At 42.3% G+C, this 21,963-nt stretch overlaps 2 protein-coding genes across 3 annotated transcripts; one reads left to right on the plus strand and one right to left on the minus strand.

Annotated features, from left to right (window-relative positions):
* Window positions 1-18: 18 nt before the first annotated feature.
* On the minus strand, window positions 19-10,221 carry LOC124007986 (septin-10-like). 2 transcript variants are annotated; one of them, XM_046318905.1, is made up of 10 exons: window positions 10,059-10,221; window positions 7,695-7,809; window positions 7,266-7,461; window positions 6,808-6,994; window positions 5,921-6,082; window positions 2,739-2,835; window positions 2,455-2,623; window positions 2,162-2,294; window positions 1,738-1,922; window positions 19-1,183 (listed from the first exon to the last, which is right to left on the minus strand). In XM_046318905.1, the coding sequence occupies exons 1-10, from the start codon at window positions 10,083-10,085 to the stop codon at window positions 1,168-1,170; spliced, it is 1,287 nt and encodes a 428-aa protein (XP_046174861.1). In that variant the 5' UTR covers window positions 10,086-10,221; the 3' UTR covers window positions 19-1,167. The 2 variants fall into 2 exon arrangements, with proteins under 2 accessions (XP_046174861.1, XP_046174862.1); XM_046318906.1 differs by lacking the exon at window positions 10,059-10,221 and adding an exon at window positions 9,825-9,843.
* A 1,491-nt stretch (window positions 10,222-11,712) lies between these two features.
* Window positions 11,713-15,115, plus strand: LOC124007985 (ankyrin repeat domain-containing protein SOWAHC-like). Its single transcript, XM_046318904.1, has one exon. It carries the CDS (start codon window positions 11,965-11,967, stop codon window positions 13,696-13,698), a length of 1,734 nt encoding a protein of 577 aa, XP_046174860.1. The 5' UTR covers window positions 11,713-11,964; the 3' UTR covers window positions 13,699-15,115.
* The last annotated feature ends 6,848 nt before the right edge of the window (window positions 15,116-21,963 follow it).

The raw sequence follows: 21,963 nt of genomic DNA on the forward strand, positions 1-21,963 counted from the left end.
TTAAATAACGACATGTTATGACAAACATATCATGTTTTATTTTTGGTGATATAAACCCTTCACACCTAAGAACAAACGTTAGTTCATATTTGAGAGTTAAGAAAAAAGCTGTGTACAAAAATGCTTAAATTACACAAGTTATTTTCAAAGCTATCCTTTCTGAGAGGGAAAATATATCTGGCAATTATAACGTCAATCATTCCACACACTACCATTCCACGACATACTATTTCTACGCAAAAAGGACCAAAGAAGTGTGGTTTATGGACAATATACCATGGCAAAGGAATGTTCATTGGTACGACGCAACGTGGAGTGCCTGGACACAGCCCTTAGCCGTGGTATATTGGCAATATATCCCGAGGTGCCTTGTGTCAAAACCATTTGATGTAGTGTTAAATTCAGAAAGGTCATTGAGCAGCTGCTTCATTCTTTAGCATTTGAATAAAATACAAGGTATGTGGCAGTAAGGCATACAATAAGTGTAAAAAAAAAAAAAGTAATTTCAATAATACCTCAGTGATTGGAATGTAACACATGCGTGGATATAACGTAGCTCTGGTTGATGGTGCGTGTTCCGCTAATGTAACATGTGAGGAACGTCCTGGACCAGAGTTCGGTATTACTACGCATGGAATCCATCCAGAAACTCATGAGTCTACAATAATAATGCATAGAATAAATATCAAGCTATATAATACACACTAGTGGTGAACAGCATATTTTAAAAGACATGCAAATATATATATTCTACTATCTGCAGAATTAAAGTCGAAACATTATCTGATATCCCATTTAAAAGTGAACACTTAAGACAACCCGGTAACACAACTAATTCCGAGATTGGACAATTAAATACATCTTGAATGTCAATGTACTGTTGACCATCAAACAAATTGTATTTCTGTTTGGTGTGAAGTACAGTATTTTCAATGATAACCCTAACCAGACCTTGATCATTTGGCGCCCTCTAGCTGTAGAAGTGAAAAGTAAATTAATACAAAAGGGTTACCAGTATTAAAGAGAATTATCAATAGTCTGGCTGGAATTTAACTAACATTTGTGATTTGACTAATAAGCCAAAACAATGACTACTGTCGGTGAATGTACTCCATTTTGTATTTCTCTTCTGTCTGATGGGAAGGGGTCTTTGTCCATTTTATTTCTTCACATGAACCCAGAGCTAAAGACCCAACGAAAAAGAGGAAATATAGAGTCAATAATTTAGAGATCTGTGTCACTACATCATAACACACATCTATACTCATTAACTAAGCTTTCCTATCAACTGTCAAATTAATAGTTTCCTCTTATCAAAAAAACAAACAAACTGATGTGTTCTTTATACCCTGCTTCCCTCCCTATCGTCTCACTGACTTCACAGGTTTCTGAAGCAACTGTTGTGGTTTTGGTTAGTAGCCTCGTCACAAGTTAACTTAACATCCTTAGCTTCCATCTCTAGGCTCCTGTCAATCAGAAATAAAATCACACTGATGAACTAAAATGACTGTATAATGCCTGCAGTCCACACACAGTATACAATTCTGGTGAACATTCATTTTTGTTAGTCTCTGCACATGCATCATGAAATTGAGAGGGGAAATAGGTTATGATTGAATTAGGATAGATGAATGTGTAAGAGAGCTTTGAACTGTCCAAAACATTTCAGCAATAAACATCTTGGAAGGGAATTAAGCAGCCGTCCTGAAACGTATTTTACAATAACATGCGTCTTACTTTTTACGGTCTTTGTCCTTCTTGAGGTTGGCGTTCGTGTTGAAGGGCTGCCCTTGGAGCAGCTCGGCAGCTGTTTTCTTCTTGCTGAAGATGTTGATCTCGTCCTCCAGAGACCTTCTCTTCTCATCCAGCTTGCTCTTCTCCTCAGAGTGCAGTCTCTTCAGCTGCTCAAACTTACCTTGCAACTGAGGGAAAACATCAAAACGTCAAGTGTTTTTAACACCTCAAATTTCTAGTGCTTTTCTAAAAACCCAAAAAGACGCTTCTCACGTGGATCTCTTCAACCAAAAATACATTCATTTAATATGAAAGGTCATTGAAGATGGGTTTTCTGTGATGAACGTCTACACCTATATGTCGCTTGCTGACCTGTATAGCATGCTGTCACAGTAGGATACGGTGTGTGTGTGTGTGTGTCCAGTACCTCTCTCTCAGCTTCCTTCAGCTCAGTCTCCTTCTCCTTGACTCTCTGGACAAACATCTGCCTCATCTCCTCCTCTCTCCGCTGCAAATCTCCCAAGAACTCGTGACGCTTGGCTTCATAGGTCTCCTGCAGGCTGTAGACGCACGCGGTTTAAAACTAAATGTACAGCCTCCTCTCGCTGTATAATGTTAACATGTTTTTCCACAGACCTTTTATAATCTGTGCACCTCATCTGGTTATCACAGGCCCAGAATTATGATAACCGTGCGTGGCACACCCTGCTCTCTCCATACCTGACTGGCTTGCTCTCCGGGTTTGTGTCCGTGAACCCCATCTCCTCCAGTTTGCAGCGGCGGTAGAGCTCGTAGTGGCGCGTGTGGGTCTGCTCCCTCAGGTCCTCCATGTTCACACAGATCAGCATCTCCCTCAGCTTCACAAAGTCACAGTGGTTCTCGTTCTCCACTGAAACAAGACAGACAGGCCTTTACCTCCTGGCATTTGTACTGCAGAGCCATAGACACTTCAAAGAAAGCAAGCTGTAAGCCTGAAGCCTACACGGTAAAACAGGTTTACCTACCTTGCACCACACCCCAGGGATACTGCCGAGCTTTGACCATTTTATTTCCAATCTTCACCTCCTCGGAGCTCCCCACAACAGCAAAAGGCAGGATACCCTGACATTAGCAAATAGATCATAGAAGAGTCAGAGTATATTTACATGCACACTAAGTCAATATTAAAGTGATTTTGGTAGTAGGTGAAGTATGGCATTAGTCATGTAAACACCTTACTCTGCTTATCTTAAAATCGAGAGTACGGTCAAAAATCAAAGAAAGCAAACGCTAGGGTTGGACGGTATACCCTTATTGCTACATGGACTGTTTTTCTTCTTCTATAACGTTATTTCAGTGTTTGGTTTGTTAAAATGTGATATGCGACTCGTCTCCCTCCCTCGCCAATATGTCGATGCGGTTTTCCACTTTGCTTCTTAATATAAATCAAAATCAAATAAATGTGTATTTGTCACATTCACCAGCGTTCTATAATGACACTATTAGTTTGTGTATATTACTGTCTGCAAACAGAGAGTTTTCCTTTACTTAGCAAATGTTTTCATTGTTAGCCGCTGGCTAGCTAATAAATGTACTGAGTCAGAGCAAACACAGCCAGCTAATACACCCTGATATCAGTGCTGTTGTAGGCCTAAATCAGCATGTTTATTTATTTTATTTAATATCTGAAACATGCAGTGAAGCCGCTCAACAACTACATCATACCAGTCATCCAACAGATTCCCATTAAGAGCGACACACAGAAGCATCCAGGGTCAATGCCCTGCTCAAGGGCACGTTGACAGATGTCCCACCAGGCCAAAAACCGTGAACCCGAACCCTCCAAGATCCCCCCCCCACAGTTCTCCAATAGCTGTCCCTCAACCATTCGAGACCCGTCCTACAGTCCCTCCCCAAGTAGAAAAATAAAAAATACAATCAATTCCATTCCCCAACCCCAAGAACCCCCCCAATGCACCAACAACCAAGAGAATGAACTAAAGAGAAAAAAAAGACAGAAGACAGCAAACATTTTAAAACACAAAAACAACATCAAGGACAACTAAAATCATAACAGCAATGCAGACTGTATATGTTTGTGTGCATGTCCGGCACTATTACATGTATGTGCGTGTTCTTGTATGTGTTTATTTGAATGGGTGTGTGTATATGCATGTGTACAAACACCTGCACGGCACCAGCCCCAGGCAAACCAGCATTAGCTGTAAAAACACTGGCCCTCGGTGTCATTCAAACTGACTTTTTATTGTGTTTTATTTAGAGTTTTTACATTTATCTCCTGCACAACAACTCCAGTCCCACTTGTCTCCAATTCCACATCCCAACCCTCAGCGTCCCTCAGCCCATCCCACCTATCTCTGCTGGCCCCCCTTTCCGGGTTTCTACGCAGCACATGTCTTTCAACTATGCTATTATTATTATTCAACCATGCTGGTCATTTATGAACATTTGAACATCTTGGCCACGTTCTGTTATAATCTCCACCTGGCACAGCCAGAAGAGGACTGGCCACCCCACATATGCTCTCTCTAATTCTCTCTTTCTTTCTCTCTCTCGGAGGACCTGAGCCCTAGGACCGTGCCCCAGGACTACCTGACATGATGGCTCCTTGCTGTCCCCAGTCCATCTGACTGTGCTGCTGCTCCAGTTTCAACTGTTCTGCCTTATTATTATTTGACCATGCTGGTCATTTATGAACATTTGAACATCTTGGTCATGTTCTGTTATAATCTCTACCCGGCACAGCCAGAAGAGGACTGGCCACCCCACATAGCCCGGTTCCTCTCTAGGTTTCTTCCTAGGTTTTGGCCTTTCTAGGGAGTTTTTCCTAGCCACCGTGCTTTTACACCTGCATTGTTTGCTGTTTGGGGTTTTAGGCTGGGTTTCTGTACAGCACTTTGAGATATCAGCTGATGTACGAAGGGCTATATAAATAAATTTGATTTGATTTTTGATTTGATTTGATATGCTGTGATGTTTAACGTACAATTTCAATCTCTCTAATCGAATAGAATCCAGATTACGAGTAGAAGACAAATATATTTACTAAGAGTATTAGTATATTAGTAATTGACTGACCCGGTCTCTCCAGATCTCCTAACAGTACTATTTCTAGGGTCAATTTTAGATCAATACTATGCATTTTCAGCCATTCCTGAACCTGAGACCTGAAACAGGCTACCTGAGGGCAATACCAAAACAAATGGTTTATTGATTCTGTATCCTCACAACAAAATCTGCAGAGCTTCGATGATTTTATGCCCCAAATAGTCTAACATTTTGTTGGTGGCGAGAATTCTATATAATAACTTTAGTTGAAAGCACCGAAGTCTTGAATCTTGCGTTGTTTTGTATATCAACTCATCAACCCTGTACCATGGAATCAGGTCATCAAAAATCTCTTCCCAACTATTTAGCAATCTGTATGGCACAGCTGTCAACATCCTGGTCCTCAAATGAAACTGGTATACTTTCCTATTTATGCTATTTTTATTCCTCCGCCAGTTTGATCCTTTATATTGGGCAGACAGACCAGTTCCCTACCTCCTCCCGCTGCCACCTGCCTCCTCCCGCTGCCACCTGCCTCCTCCCGCTGCCACCTGCCTCCTCCCGCTGCCACCTGCCTCCTCCCGCTGCCACCTGCCTCCTCCCGCTGCCACCTGCCTCCTCCCGCTGCCACCTGCCTCCTCCCGCTGCCACCTGCCTCCTCCCGCTGCCACCTGCCTCCTCCATTTTTTGGGGTAATGCTGTAATCAATTGGTTGTACTCCTGGATTGAGCAGACCTTCCCGTACAATTCTGATAACTCCATGAAGGACATAAATCGGCATGTTGTTTGTGCAACAGTATCGGGAAAAATGGAAGTAGGAATACTTGAAGTAGTTCTCATACAAACTTTAGAAGTCCGAACTTTTTCTAAAAAAAGAACATGTCGCTGTTGTAGAACATTTATTTTTTTATTGCATATTTTCTATATTGACCAAAGTCCCATTAGGTAGCCTGATTTCTGATGTATCCATGTAAATGGGATTATTAGGGAAATCGTTCTTCTTCCAAAGCATGTAAATGTTTTCATCACACTATCCATGCTCACTGAGGTGCACTGTCTAGCAGTCAAATTCACCACTGTGAGGTATGGAATTGGGCAGAGAGCCTGAAAGATGCCAATGGAATGTTAGACAACTCACATTCATGGCAGTGTTGATCTTGGAGACTGTCTCGTCGTCGGTAGGGAACTGGTAGATCTGGACACCGTTACTGACCAACTCGCTCATGATCTTGATCTTAAACTTGTGGAGCTCGCTCTTGGAGATGGTGTCTGCTTTGGCAATGACAGGAATGATGTTGACCTACAAATAAAAAATACACAGGTTGTCTTGTAAATAATAAATTTTCTTTCCGAATTGACATTATTCCCTCAAGAATCAAACAGGACATATCGTTCATTTTACAAGTAGAAACAAATTCCCTTTTGTGAAAGAACAGTACTGTAAAACATACAGCTATTGGGCTCCCGAGTGGCGTAGAGGTCTAAGGCACTGCATCTCAGTGCTAGAGGCGTCACCACAGACCCTGTTTTGATTCCAGGATGTATCACAACCGGCTGTGAATGCGAGTCCCATAGGGCGGCGCACAATTGGCCCAGCGTCGTTAGTGTTTGGCCGGGGTAGGCTGTCATTGTAAATAAGAATTTGTTCTTATCTGACTTGTATGTTTAAAAAAAAATACTTTATTTAACTAGACAACTAAAGCACAATCAGGACAGACTTCTGTGATTGTCCAGTGGCTGAACTAAGTCAACATTCTGCTTTGTTAGGCTTGTTCAGTCCTGTCACAGTAACACAGTAATAATTACTCATCATGCAACTACCAGTTTTTAACCAACCGCCATGACACTTCCTAAACTGCCCAAATACTCCATAACACTAAATAAAATGAAAAACACCCTCTTAATTAATTCTACATTTAAACACAACAACAATTATGAAAAAAAAATGTTCATATTCATAGACTAATGCTGTAGAACTGTGCCAGGGGAAAAAAAAATCGGCTTCTTTTAGTTCTAGTCAGGCACCTTGCTGTCCAGTTTCTTCATGGTGACCAGGTCCAGGGACTTGAGAGAGTGTCCTGAAGGGGCGATGAAGTAGAGACAGGCATGGATACGGGAGTCGTGGTAGTTGTGGAGGGACCGCTTGATCTTCAACTCCTCCTGTAGATACGACTCGAACTGGGTGTCAATGTAGTCCACAACATGCTGGTAGCTGCCGAAGGAAACATTCAGAGAGCAGATACTCCATCAGAAGTTGCGTAGAGTATGTGGTAAAACAAGTGATTCGTGGTGGATTGAAAGACAAAATAACGTGCTTTGTTTTGTCATTCAGCATCAGGGTCATATTCGGTAGGGCATAGGCTACGGTAGCGAAACGGAACACTAAAACACAGGGTTTAAGTTATCGGACAAGTTCAGGTAGGCTGTTAGGTTTGGTGCCTAATGAATATGACCCAGGTTTATCATGACTGCACTTCTCTCACCTCTCCTGCTTGTTCATCTGGTCCCCAAAGCCCACTGTGTTGACGATGGTCAGCTTGAGTCGCACGTTGCTCTCCTGCAGGTCATAGGTCTGCGCTCGCAGCTTCACCTTGGGCTCGAAGTGAGATGACTCAAAGTTCTCAAAGTTTGTGTTGAACAGTGTGTCCATTAGGGTGGATTTTCCAATACCCGTTTCGCCTGGATAGTGGGGAGAAATACTGTTTGCTAATCTTAGTGACAACATTGCTTTGTGGGTCAAACTTTGGGTCAAACTTGAGGAAAATTAAAAATACATTTTAGACAGTTGAGGATTCTGGGCAAGTCCAGAATAAATTAATTGAAAGGAAATGGGCCAACATTTTTTTTCCATCTAAAAAGGGGCTACTGGTCTGGTGGCTGAACTTTTAATGTAACATCACAACGTTACTCACCAATACAGAGGATATTGAAGCAGAAACCTTGACATGTTGATTTGTTGACGAGCTGGTGAGGTAGGCTGTCGAAGCCAACATGGCCAGACAAGGACAGAGGCCGGGCATTTTTGTCCTGTTATAGGGAGACATAGCCTAACATTAGGCCAACTCAGTATATGACAATATCTGACAACAGATGGTTTTACCTAGGTAAATAATCTTATATTCCTATGTTTTCATTGTGTGTACAGTCGTGGCCAAAAGTTTTGAAAATGACACAAATATACATTTTCAAAGTCTGCTGCCTCAGTTTGTATGATGGCCATTTGCATATACTCCAGAATGTTATGAAGAGTGATCAGATGAATTGCAATTAATTGCAAAGTCCCTCTTGAATGAACTGAATATCAAAAAAACCATTTCCACTGCATTTCAGCCCTGCCAAAAAAGGACCATCATGTCAGTGATTCTCTCATTAACACAGGTGTGAGTGTAGACGAGGACAAGGCTGGAGATCAAATAACAGACTGGAAGCTTCAAAAGGAGGGTGGTGCTTGGAATAATTGTTCTTCCTCTGTCTACAATGGTTACCTGCAAGGAAACACGTGCAGTCATCATTGCTTTGCACAAAAAGGGCTTCACGGGCAAGGATATTGTTGCCAGTAAGATTGCAACCTAAATCAACCATTTATCAGATCATCAAGAACTTCAAGAAGAGCGGTTCAATTGTTGTGAAGAATGCTTCAGGACGCCCAAGAAAGTCCAGCAAGCGCCAGGACCGTCTCCTAAAGTTGATTCAGCTGTGGGATTGAGGCACCACCAGTACAGAGCTTCCTCAGGAATGGCAGCAGGCAGGTGTGAGTGCATCTGCACGCACAGTGAGGCAAAGACTTTGAGGATGGTCTGGTGTCAAGAAGGGCAGCAAATAAGCCACTTATCTCCAGGAAAAACATCAGGGACAGACTGATATTCTGCAAAGGTACAGGGTTTGGACTGCTGAGGACTGGGGTCAAATCATTTTCTCTGATGAATCCCCTTTCCGATTGTTTGGGGCATCTGGAAAAAAGCTTGTCCGGAGAAGACAAGGTGAGCGCTACCATCAGTCCTGTGTCATGCCAACAGTAAAGCATCCTGAGACCATTCATGTGTGGGGTTGCTTCTCAGCTAAGGGAGTGGGCTCACTCACAATTTTGCCTAAGAGCACAGCCATAAATAAAGAATGGTACCAACACATTCTCCCAACCATCGAGGAACAGTTTGGTGACGAACAATGCCTTTTCCAGCGTGATGGAGCACCTTGCCATAAGACAAAAGTGATAACTAAGTGGCTCGGGGAACAAAACATCGATATTTTGGGTCCATGGCCAGGAAACTCCCCAGACCTTAATCCCATTGAGAATTTGTGGTCAATCCTCAAGAGGCGGGTGGACAAACAAAACCTGGCAAATTCTGACAAACTCCAAGCATTGATTATGCAAGAATGGGCTAACATCCGTCAGGATGTGGCCCAGAAGTTAATTGACAGCATGCCAGGGCGGATTGCAAAGGTCTTGAAAAAGAAGGGTCAACACTGCAAATATTGACTCTTTGCATCAACTTCATGTAATTGTCAATACAATCCTATGACACGTATGAACTGCTTGTAGTTATACTTCAGTATTCCATAGTAACATCAGACAAAAATATCTAAAGACACGGAGACAGCAGACTTTCATTAATATTTGTGTCATTCTAAAAACTTTTGGCCAAGACTGTACACTACTTATCCATACGAGGCTACATGTTCATTTGTCTACAGTACACACAAACATCTATCTATTTATATGAATGACACTCTACCTGACCTGTCCATTTCTTTACTGACACAGATTGTGGATAGACGTGGAAAGGCTGGAGATGGCAGAACAGTTTCAGCAGCATACATTTGGCTAGATTTTGTAGCTAGCACACAAAGTTAACTTTCACTGGCTGCCACATCGGCAAAACGACCCGTGCGTTGGCAAATTAACTTGACAGATTATGGCAATTTTTTGTTCTATGTGCATTTCATATATTAATTATTGCTCAAAGGGCGTAAACAAGCTCCAGCAGTAAAACCCTGCTTCTTAGAAACTCTGGTTGGAGCTACGTTGTTAGCTACATAGCTACCTGGATAGTGAAAAAGTTACTGAATCAGTTCCAGGTCGTCGTATTGCAATCCTGCTGTGCAGACGGTCAGATCTCACAACGCCCAGATAAGTGTTTACCCTTCAGGATTACGCAGCGCAACAGCAATAAAGTCGACCTGGAACGTAACCATGCTGACTAGCAAGCTAAACGTGTCGTAAGTTTTACAACTGTAGATATACATTATTTAGCGATTAAATTAAACACAACAATTACCCCCTGAGCAACATCCGACGTAGTCATCTCGGAATATAGCAGCTAATAGCTACAAATACTAACAGGCTGTAAAGAAAATAGTCGATTTTTCAACTTTTTTAGTTGAGCTTATCTACGTAGCCATGAAAGGAATGTAGGCTTGCACACTTTTTTCATGGTTGGGGAGACACGAGTGACCGTTATATTTGTGTTTAACAAAATAAACTATATATATTAAGTACTACATCTTCTGATTTCGTGGTATGTATTCAGCAAATTCTGAGTACAGAGTAGTTATTTTGAACTGCATGATTGTTAGTTACTATATAGCGACCCCCATAGTAATGGTATAAACCACTTTTCCGGAAATTCGTTGGACATACATGGTGTGAAACTAAGTAGACATTTTGGTTCCATGCGCGACTTTGACTGACCGACCACTAAATATAGATTCCAAAATGGCGTTTCAAGGGTCACAGTTTCCCAATGTTGTGGTTGCTATGAGGCATGGACAGAGATACTTTTGGGGAGATGGGAAACGCCATTGGAATCTTATTAACGCTCATTGTGTACGTTGCTTATTAACGCTCATTGTGTACGTTGCCCATGCATCGTCTGTGGGCCACGCCGGCCCACGCGGTACATTTCTGGGACGAAGGAGTGACTGGGCGTTAGCTCAAAAACACAACATTAGCATGAATTTAGTGAACAATAAGTACAACATAAGTATTTTCCGAGATTTGAGATAATTAACTTGTTCTCTGAAAGGAAAATAGGCAGGTTTCTCGACTCATACCCTCATACCCTGATTTTGATAAGGGATTGTGAGAAGATTAGTTTTGCAACCACTCGAAACAGCATTACTACAAGTGAACGCGATCGTTTGACATTCTGCTGTTTGGGGCGTTATGCCACGTTCAAGACAACTGGGAAAGAACGAGCTCCGACTGGGAAAATCGATTTGAACAGCCATCCAACTATGAATTCCAACTCTTCCTAGACCTCTGACTTTCCGAACACTAAAATACAGACTTCTTTATTTGACCTCGTATTTTTCCGAGTTTCCGGGTGTTTTGAACGCTGCATTATACCACAGATAGACATTGAGCCAGATATTAAACCGGATGTATAAATGTGAAGCATCCGGTTGGCGTTTCCTGCGAGGAAGCCCAGTGACCGGCATGGTGAGAAGATGGAGTGAGATGGATTTTGGCCAACATTCTGCTAAATTTCTAATCAATGAAACATTTGATCTCCATGCAGTTTTATGTTTCCAAAAATCTATAACAGAGTGGACTGCGTTTTGCAGACTTTACCCTTTGCCAAAGTAAAACAGAAATGCGTTGTTTAGGAGTGCGAATTGCCTTATTGCACACGCACACTTCATAGTAAGCATTTCCTAACGAAAATATGCAAATAAATACTAGAACGTGCCATTGAGATCTCACTAGCTAGTGCATGGCTCTTCCCATCTCCTTGCTTGTTCTACCCACCATGATTCATTTCCTCCCATTGGAAACGACAGCCTCTGGTCTATCTTGGGTTAGTTATAAAAGATCTTTGGTTTTACGTTCATTCATTACCCAAGGGTAACTATCTCCTCCTTTCTCTAATGTCTCTGTAGTGGATCGCTGTAACCATAGAAATAAAACGGATAGACAGGTCTGCTTGCAAAAGTGGGTCCTTCCTTACTCAACTCTGTCTGGGTGGGGTGACGGTTCTATTAATTTCTATTCTGTATCAAAGAAGCACAAGGTCTGAGGATGATGTGATGAGACAACACCAACCAGGGCAGGTGAAAATCGTATTTGTACGGGCTGATTAAACTCTAGTTAATGTATAAACATGAAAAGGAATATGTTTTTATTTATTTGATCTGTAGGTGGTTTACCGTAGCCTTTTAATTAATTATTTGTTTTAATCAGTAATGGCGACCGAGTGCACCCAAGAAGCGGTTGTTCAATTTCTAACCGAGCGAGGAGGGAGAGTGAAAAACCAGATATTCATTGACTATTTCAAAGCTGTTTTCCCAGAAGACCCTGACCAGAAAGCAATTGTTCGGGAGAAATTCAAGGGATACGTGGACAATGTCGCATTTGTAAAGTTGGAGAATGGAGTGAAATGTGTATGTTTAAAAAAGAAGTATCGAGTTTCATTGAAGTGTACAGTGGAAAAAGACAGCGAGTGCAATGGTAACGGGACAGGCACCTTATTGGAACAAGAGGACAGCGGTGCTGCTATATCAAAATCATATAAGAACTTGATAGAGGATTGTGCACCACAACTGCATCTGTCAGTATCATCTGCTGGGCGTGTGCACTCTTGGGAAATCACTGCAAACGAAGAGGCACAAGACATTTCACTTGGCTCAGGTTACGGAACTGACAATGCCACGAGAGCGAGACCGCCTGACATTTCTGAAATTATTTTGGAAGGTAAAATTGTAGAAAGAGCTGCGTCAACAAGGTCTGTAGTTCAAAATACTAGTTTATCAGACAATATGGGAAATGCGTTAAGCATTGGTGGTAATGCAGAGCAGAAATTGACCACGGGGGACATTCATTGCAACCGCACGACAATGCAACCGCATGAGATACCGCAAATTGCAGTGATTGAGGCGTCACCTTTACCTACATCCGCGGATGGCTCTATGTTCCCCTTACCCATACGTCCATTTCCAGCTAATGCACAGGACAGCCTGCTGTCCCGTCACCCTTCAACAGAGGACGGGGCAGACGAAAGCCAGTATTATGATTTTCAACAGAGCATATCTGGGAGTGACAGCTACACACCTAAGAGTAGGCGTAATAACTTTATTGAGCTCATGATGAACAGCTCCCTCCAGATGCCACGCAGCATGGTGTTGAGGAACTCGGACTCCGCCTCTGTGGTTTCCTCTACTACAGACGAAGACGGTGCATCAGTCACTCTGGACCCGTTGGAACATGAATGGATGATGTGTGCATCCGACGGCCAATGGGAGAGTCTCCACCGCCTCCTTTCCTCTGAACCGAACCTTGTCATGAAGAAGGATTTTGTGACTGGGTTCACCTGCCTGCACTGGGCCGCAAAGCAGGGCAAACAAGAGCTGCTGGCGCTTCTCGTGAACTTTGCCAAACAACACACAGTGCCCATCAACATCAACGCCCAATCAAGTGCCGGCTACACGCCCCTACACCTAGCAGCAATGCACAACCAAGTTGAGGTGGTGAAGTTACTGGTAGGAGCCTATGACGCAGACATAGAGGCCAGAGATTACAATGGGAAAAGGGCGTGTCAGTATCTTACAAACAGTGTGGCCGTTGATATCCGTGACATCATCGGGGCGGGTGTTGGCGGCGACTCGGACTCAGAGAACACAGACTATGGGGATGGGGGACGTTGGAGGTTGTCGAAAGTTCTCCAGTCTAATCTGACGCCCCTCAAACTGCCTTATCACAGTGAGGAGGACACAGGTGATGGAGTAGACCAGGCCAGACAGAAACCCTTGCTGAGGAAATCGTCCTTTAGCAAGATGAGGCCCAAACTCCAGAAGATCCGCTTCAGATCTTCACAGATAGTTCACAGCACTTCGTTCCCAGCACACTGTGAGACAGAGGAGCTTAACGGGTCCAGGAAAAGCTCATTTAAATCCAGACCAATGTCAAATCTGTTTGGCTGAGGAATAGCCCCTAAATTCACTCGACAAAGAGCAAATAAACTACTACAGTGCAGAATGACTGACACAATGGGGTATAGTTTGATGTTACAAGTGTTTTTTGTTTTTTGTGGCATAGGCCAAGTCTGGTGTTCCACATACTTAAGGGTTTTCCTCTAGGCATTATATGAATATACTGAACTAACAGAATATGGTATTACATGATCTATTGAGTAACTGGCCAGATTGTCACCCCTGGTTAGGCTAAAAATATCTGTGACAACTCTCTTATCATTCCGAAGTAGCCAAGTAGGTCTTATTGTTCGTCTGCTTGAACCCTTAACGTACATGTAAAGCTGTCTGTAACCCACTGGGCAAAGATGTCATTTTAACGTCTAGTTTTGATTTCCATTTGGTTGAGTTGAACTCATTTGAATTCAGTGTGAAATCAACAAAAAATGACACAATGTCATTGGATTTAGGTTAAGAGTTGGGTGATTTTAAAAAGATACGATTAACTTACATTGATTACTTTTTTTCAAAGCCAATCAGTTTTCCACGTTGGTTTGATGCCTTCATATTGACTTTTTTGGGGGGGTTGAAATGACTTGGGAACCAGGTTGACTCGATCTGTTTTTGCCTAGCGGGAAGTGTTTAAACGTCAAGTTATTTCACCACATGGTAGAAACAATGTCATTGATTTCACAACGCTTGGGAACAATTCTATCTTATTACTGTCAGACTGTCATTAGTTTATTCTCCCTTTTATATCTACGTTGCTTAAAGCACTTTGATTTTAAACTGTTATTGATCCAGCTTTCCTGCGGTTGATGCCATTCAGTCCACCTGAAAGACTTTGAGATGGGAATTTAGTTCCTCTTTGTGTTCAAGTGGACGATTGGAGGCCAACAGAAAAGGCCTCTGGTCCTTTACGTCTGTAATCAGGGTCAGTAGAGGAGATTTCTGTGTCACAAGGTACGCGGTTGTAGAGTGCATGGTAGGCCGACTGTTTATAGTGATGAAAGATCAGGTTTCATAACTATTCACGTTTAAAAAGGTACATTTTTTTGACCTGATAGCTCCTTATTTTGAGTTGTCTAAGGTTACAGTCGGCTGGTATCAAGTTGTAGGTTACCCTCTGTTCTGTTTTATATCAACAAGCTCAGGCTTGCTGACCCAGGAGAGCCTAGCTCAGCTGAGAGTGAGCAAGAGAGACTAGTGTACATTTAGTGCCTTCAGAAAGTGTTCATACTCCTTGACTTATTCCACATTTTGTTGCGTTACAGCCTGAATTCAGAATTGATTAAATATGTGTTTCTCACCAATCTACACACAATACACCATAATGATAATGTGAAAACATGTTTTTAGAAATGTTTGCAAATGTCATTTAAAAAAAACAAATGCATAAATATCTCAATGACAAAAGTATTCACACACCTGAGTCAATACTTTGTAGAAGCACCTTTGGCTGCTATTACAGCTGTGAGTCTTTCTGGGTAAATCTCTTAAGAGCTTTCCACACCTGGATTGTACAGCATTTGCCCATTTAAAAAAAAAAAAAGAATTATTCAAGCTCTGTTCAAATTGGTTGTTGATCCTTGCTAGACGACCATTTTCAGGACTTGTCATAGTTTTTCAAGTAGATTTAAGTCCAAACTGTAACTCGGCCACTCCGGAAAATTCACTGTTATCTTGGTAAGCAACTCCAGTGTAGATTTGGCCTTGTGTTTGAGATTATTGTCCTGCTGAACTGTGAATTCATCTCCCAGTGTCTGGTGGAAAACAGACTGAACCAGGCTTTCCTCTAGGATTTTGCCTGTACTTACCTCTACTCCATGTATTTTTTTATCCTGAAAAAATCCCAGTCCTTAATGATTACAAGCATACCCATAACATGATGCAGCCACCACTATGTATGAAAATATGGAGAGTGGTACTCAGTTTAAAAGTTTAAAAGTCACCATTGGCCTCATGGTGAAATCCCTGAGCGGTTTCTTTCCTCTCCGGCAACTGAGTTAAGAAGGACGCATTTATCTTTGTAGCGACTGGGTGTATTGATACACCATCTAAAGTGTAATTAATAACTTCACCATGCTCAAAGGGATATTCAACGTCTGCTTTTTTTATTTTTACCCATCTACCAATAGGTGCCCTCATAGCCGTGGGGAGTAAGGATGCTGAGGGTGCTGCAGCACCCCCTGAAAAAACACTTATTTTTACTCTGCACTTTTGTTATTTGTTAATATAACTGGAGTGTATTTAAGATTTTTTTTTGCAAATCATTGTCTCACATGTACTAGTCTAATTGTTTGTCTAGATTAGATTTAAGGCCTACTACATATGGCATTAACTGTTTTGGGGGAATTTAATGGTTTCTCAGTCAATGGTTTTTATTGCTGAATAGCCTACAGTAATGCTACGTAGTTTACTGATTTTGCTACTTGATTTTATTGTACAGTTTTGTATTCTTGCAAAATTAGCTCTTACCTTTTTATTATGCAATTATTATTTTTTGTTCTTTTATCAACCACCTGCTGCTAATTATGATATTCAAAGGGCTGGAACGGTATTTCTCTTGTCTGTCTGTACAATAAATGATATTATAGTCCTCTTTTTGATGATCAAACAAAAGAATGTTAACGTAAAAAAATCTGACACCTGACTGTCTACAATCATTTAAGATCCCATGTTCAATACTCTCTGTCTTCAATAATGTTTTCAAAGCTAAGTCTGTATTCTTATCCTTTGGAAACGTATTCCTACATCTTTGTGTTGCTTAACAGAAATATCAAACTACTGTTAGCTCTGCCTGTACCCAACCTGATAAATAAACTGCCATACTGTCACTATTGAGATCTGTCTTGTTCTGTTTAATGCAGCAGTCTGTGACAGTAGTAACTAATGCACCGTGTCCATGGTTAGGAACATTTCTGCTCAACCAGTAGTGCACGCATGTATTTATTTACTTATACTGTGTGCAAGATGGCTTTTATGTTCTCTTAAGGGCTCTTAAACAAACACGGTTTTTATTGCCTGTGAATTTCTGTGCCCCAAAATAGGATGCCACTTGGGTTCATTGTGGGAAATGAGTATGCCACGTTTTCAATGGTAATTGCTGTATGACTAATCTTAGGCAAATCTCAGCAGTTATTTTATTCCTTCATTGAGTAATGGAGTGGAATAGCATTGACACAACATTTTTGTTGTAAATCATTCAGTGAAATGAAACGGTACATTTGGACCATCTTAGCTCCACTCTACAGAGAGATGTGTTTGTCCTTGACCGGGGCAATACATTAGTCATTACAACCTAGATGGATTGAAATTATATAATATATATACTGTACAGTGCATTCAGAAAGTTTTCAGGGCCCTTGACTCTTTCCACATTTTGTTACGTTACAACCGTATTCTAAAATTGATTTTTTTTTTAAATCCCTCTTCAATCTACACACAGTACCCCATAATGACAAAGTGAAAACGGGTTTTAAGAAAATTTTGCACATTTATAAAAATTAATAAAAAACAGAAATACCTTATTAACATAATTATTCAGACCCTTTGCTATGAGACTCGAAATTAAGCATTGATCTTTGTGGTGTTTCTACATCTTGATTGGAGTCCACCTGTGGTAAATTCAATTGATTGAACATCATTTGCAAAGGCACACATCTGTCTATATATGGTCCCACAGATGACGGAGCATAAACCAAGGCATTGTCCGTAGAGCTCCGAGACAGCATTGTGTCGAGGCACAGATCTGGGGAAGGGTTTCAAAATATTTCTTCAGCATTGAAGGTCCCCAAGAATGCATTGGCCTCCATCATTCTTAAATGGAAAAAGTCTGGAACCACCAAGACTCTTCCTAGAGCTGGCCAAGAACCCAATGGTCACTCTGACAGAGCTCCAGAGTTCCTCTGTGGAGATGGGAGAACCTTCCAGAAGGACAACCATCTCTGCAGCACTCAGCAGCCTTTATGGTAGAGTGGCCAGACGGAAGCCACTCCTCATTGAAAGGCACATGACAGCCCGCTTGGAGTTTGCCAAAAGGCACCTAAAGGACTCTCAGACCATGAGAAATAAGATTCTCTGGTCTGATGAAACCAAGATTAAACATTTTGGCTTGAATGCCAAGCGTCATGTCTGGAGGAAACCAGGCACTGCTCATCACCTGGCCAATTCCATCCCTACGGTGAAGCATGGTGGTGGTAGCATCATGCTGTGGGGATGTTTTTCAGCGGGATGGACTGGGAGACTAGTCAGAATCGAGGGAAAGATGAACGAAGTAAAGTACAGAGAGATCCTTGTTGAAAACCTGCTCGAGAGTGCTCAGGACCTTAGACTTGGGCGAAGGTTCACCTTCGAATAGGACAACGACACAGCAAATAGTACACAGCAAAGACAACACAGGAGTGGCTTCGGGAAGTCTCTGAATGTCCTTGAGTGGCCCAGCCAGAGCCCGGACTTGAACCCCGTCGAACATCTCTGGAGAGATCTGAAAATAGCTGTGCAGCGACACTCCCCATCCAACCTGTCAGGGCTTGAGAGGATTTGCAGAGAAGAATGGGAGAAACTCCCCAAATATAGGTGTGCCAAGCTTGTAGCGTCATACCCAAGATTACTCGAGGCTGTAATCACTGCCCAAAGGTGCTTCAACAAAGTACTGAGTAAAGGGTCTGAATACTTCTATAAATGTGCTATTTCAGTTTTTTATTTGTAATACATTTGCAAACATGTCTAAAAAACCAGTTTTTGCTTTGTCATTATGCGGTATTGTGTGTCGATTGATGAGGGGGAAAAAACTATTTCATCAATTTTAGAATAAGGCTGTAAGGAACAAAATGTGCAAAAAGTCAAGGGGTCTGAACGCACTCTATATATAAAACCATTTCAGGTTGTCAGTGATGTGCACGTCGCGGAAGTTGAAGCTTTTGACGCTCTCCACTGTGGCCCCGTCGATGTGGGGACGTGCTCTCTCTGCTGTCTCCTGTAGTTCACCATCAGCTCCTTTGTTGACTTTGAAGGAGAGGTTATTTTCCTGGCACCAATCCGCCAGGGCTCTCAGCCTTGAACTTTGGGGCTTATGGTGTATAGGGCAGCCTGACAACCTAAACCTCCTAACCAATAGGTACTGTTCATCCCTTAAAAGACAGCAAGTAGAACTTAGCTCAGCATCCCAAATGGGACCCTATTCCATACATAGTGCACTACTTCTAACCAGAGCACTATGGGCCCTGGTCAAAAGTAGTGCACTGTGTAGGGAGTAATGTGGCATTTGGGACATATCCCAGGGGATAGAGCCCAGACAGTAGAGATAGAGTTGGAGGACATCAGAGAACACAGGGCTTTGTGGAATTGCGCACAGTTGGAGTTTGAAATTGAAACGGCTGACGTGGAATCAGAATGAGTCACCAGAGGCACTGCTCCCTTGCTATCTTTGTATTCCTCTCTCTCTCTCTTGCTATCTCTGTATCCCTCTCTCTGTCTCTTTCTCTCTCGCTATGTCTGTCTGTCAAAGGATGTTCACCTAGCTCAAGAATTATTATCTCACACAGGCCAACCAACAAGGTCAGTATGACAGCCTCTCTCCACGTATCTGTTTATGATTCAGGTTTTAAGCCATGTCTAAATTCTTCCACTGAATCCTGTCAGACTGATAAGAAGGTCTGACAGGATCCAGTAGATCCTTGATATGTTGAATGCCATTTTATTTCTGTTCAATCCTCAGCCTGCTCATCTCCTTTGAATTACCAGTCCAATGCGTTACATATATTGTTTGGGCGTTACCTTAATAGTCTACTCCACCTACATGACTCAAACCATGTGTTTTGGTTACCTCCAAATACAGACTTCCATCCAGTTTTCCATAACTTGAAACACTCTTTACCACATAAATTGGTTCATAAGACCTCAAGGCCTTTGTTTTGCACAATCCAAGGTTACTATACTCAAGAGGTTTTTGTGACCTATTTTACAAATGAAACTGGTATTGTTGACATTTACAGTGAGATATAAATCTGACCTTGAGTTGGTGTTTTCTGAGTAAGACACTGAACTGCTCTAGCAAGTCCACAAGGTGGCACTGAATGGCAAAGCCATTCTCTCTCGCTCTCTCTGCATCTCTTGCTCTCTCTTTCCCCTCTCACTCTGTCTCTTTCTCCCCACCCCTTCTTTCCTCTCTCTCTCCCTCTTTCTCTCTGTCTGTCTCTCACCACTCTTTCTCGCTGGTTAGTATCATAGATGAGATGGGAGTGTATCATAAATTCAGCGAGCGGTGTAATAAATCCTATGTTGCTTAGCCTTCACATTGTCACGGACAGTCGCTAGCTGTGTTAATGAGGACACTTAATCTGACACCGCTGGGGACTGAAATGGGATGTGGGCTACATGAATCAACCGCTCTGATGACTGTGCATCCCAAATGGCACCCTATTCCGTATATACTGCACTACTTTTGAGGGCTCTGGTCAAAAGTAGTGCACTATATGGAATAGGGTACTATCTGGGATGTTCACTATGACCCTGACTAGACTAACTGGGCTATACCGTATATTCCCTTATTCGATTTCATCAAGTCTCTCAGATCTAAAGTAAAAAATACAATTTCATTTGTTGCCTTCTACCAACGTGTACGGCTTACCATTAGGCAGACGAGTCAATTGCCTCAGGCTACACATCATTAAGGGGCCTCGTGAGCTGGGCATAAAATAAAATAATTTCTCCACTTGAGGCTCCCCCATGCTCCACTCGAGACATAATAAAAAAAATCCCCCTCAAAATATGTTTTGTTTAAAGATAGAGATATTTTTGCATGGGCATGCCTTCCGCATCCGCGGTGGAAGGTGGTAGAGCTACAGCGGTGATTGTCAGACACAGGAGGTTGGTGGCACTTTACTTGGGGAGAATGGGCTCGTGGTAATGACTAGAGCAGAATCCGTGGAATGGTATCAAATACATCAAACACATGGTTCCCATGGTTTCCAGGTGTTTGATGCCATTCCATTTGCTCCTTCCCAGCCATTATTATGATCCATTCACCCCTCAGCAGCCTCCACGGTTGTCAAACCAGGAGATATCGCGAAAATCCGTCTTCTCACGAAAAGCGGTGGTGTTCTCCCTTTTTCTCTCCGACACCCACAAGTGTCAACCTGGAACTGGGCCGAAAAATGAATGGATGTGAAAGGGCATTACCACGTCGAAGGTGTACAGGTAATTCCAGGGTAAAAACGATTTGCACATTTTTTTCCTGAGCGATCTTATATCTCTCAGATATAGGACAGACACTTCAAAACATACTCCATTTTGACTACATGTTTGACTATCTGTTTTTCCATGTATGAATCTGTTACTGAATGCGTTTCTATGGGCTAATAGAAGCAAGGCCAAATTCAATGTCTCATCCAATATTTGTTTTTTATATATATATACACAATTTTTTTTTATACCTATAGGGGTCCTAAAATTATAAATCAAATAGCTAAGTTATCCTTGGTATGACCATCTTAAAGCAATTCCATATGTTACTTTAGTAGGAGTCTCACATTGCTATACCTCCTAAATCACGACGCTCTCACGACTCCCTTGGAGGTTTGAATGGTACACAGGCTCCCAGCAGCAAGATTATGATTGGATGTAACTTTTTTTAAACTCCTCCCACACGCCCGTTGGCTCTTCGTGATATGCTCATCATTGTTGTAAGACTAGAAAGGACACTGTTTGCAGAGTTGGACCGTATGCTAGTTTGCAACATTGCAGAAAATGGAAGAAAACCTGAAGGAAAAACTGAACTGTGTTTCGTCAGACGTGTGCTCTATACACACATTCAACATACTACATTAACATATTTTGATGGGATTTTAATCAGTGATTTCCCGGTCATCCTCACCATAGACTGTCAAATAAATCGCAACGCACTGTTGCACGTACGACACTAATCTAGTGAGCACTATTGGCGCGCCGGACAAGCAAGGCATTTGATTGGTTTGGCGTGTAGCAAGGAGTTACTGATTTACACTGGGTCTACACCCTTGTTTAGCTATTTTCTGCCATGAACGTATCCAGGCTTTCCTGCATTAGGGAAGCCTGGTTCTCGACGAGGCTAGCTTAGTAAAAACCCAGCCTCAAGGCCATTAGACTCTAGGGCAGAACCCTGCTGGTGGTCCATGGGCTGAATTTGATTTTATTTGACACCCCAGCTGGCGCTGTACTGCAGCGCCAGCTGTGCCATCAGAGTCCCTTGGTTCGCGCCCAGGCTCTGTCGTAACCGACCGGGAGGTCCGTGGGGCG

Source organism: Oncorhynchus gorbuscha, linkage group LG21 (genome assembly GCF_021184085.1).
Source record: "Oncorhynchus gorbuscha isolate QuinsamMale2020 ecotype Even-year linkage group LG21, OgorEven_v1.0, whole genome shotgun sequence".
Classification (NCBI taxonomy): domain Eukaryota; kingdom Metazoa; phylum Chordata; class Actinopteri; order Salmoniformes; family Salmonidae; genus Oncorhynchus; species Oncorhynchus gorbuscha.

Coding starts and splice junctions, on each gene's coding strand:
- LOC124007986 (XM_046318905.1), bottom strand. CDS start 10,085: ATGACTACGTCGGATGTTGCTCAGGGG. Junction 6,995..7,265: donor CAGATGAACAAGCAGGAGAG/GTGAGAGAAGTG, acceptor TTCCTTCGGCAG/CTACCAGCATGTTGTGGACT. Junction 1,923..2,161: donor TGAAGGAAGCTGAGAGAGAG/GTACTGGACACA, acceptor GTTTTCCCTCAG/TTGCAAGGTAAGTTTGAGCA.
- LOC124007985 (XM_046318904.1), top strand. CDS start 11,965: ATGGCGACCGAGTGCACCCAAGAAGCGGTTGTTCAATTTCTAACCGAG.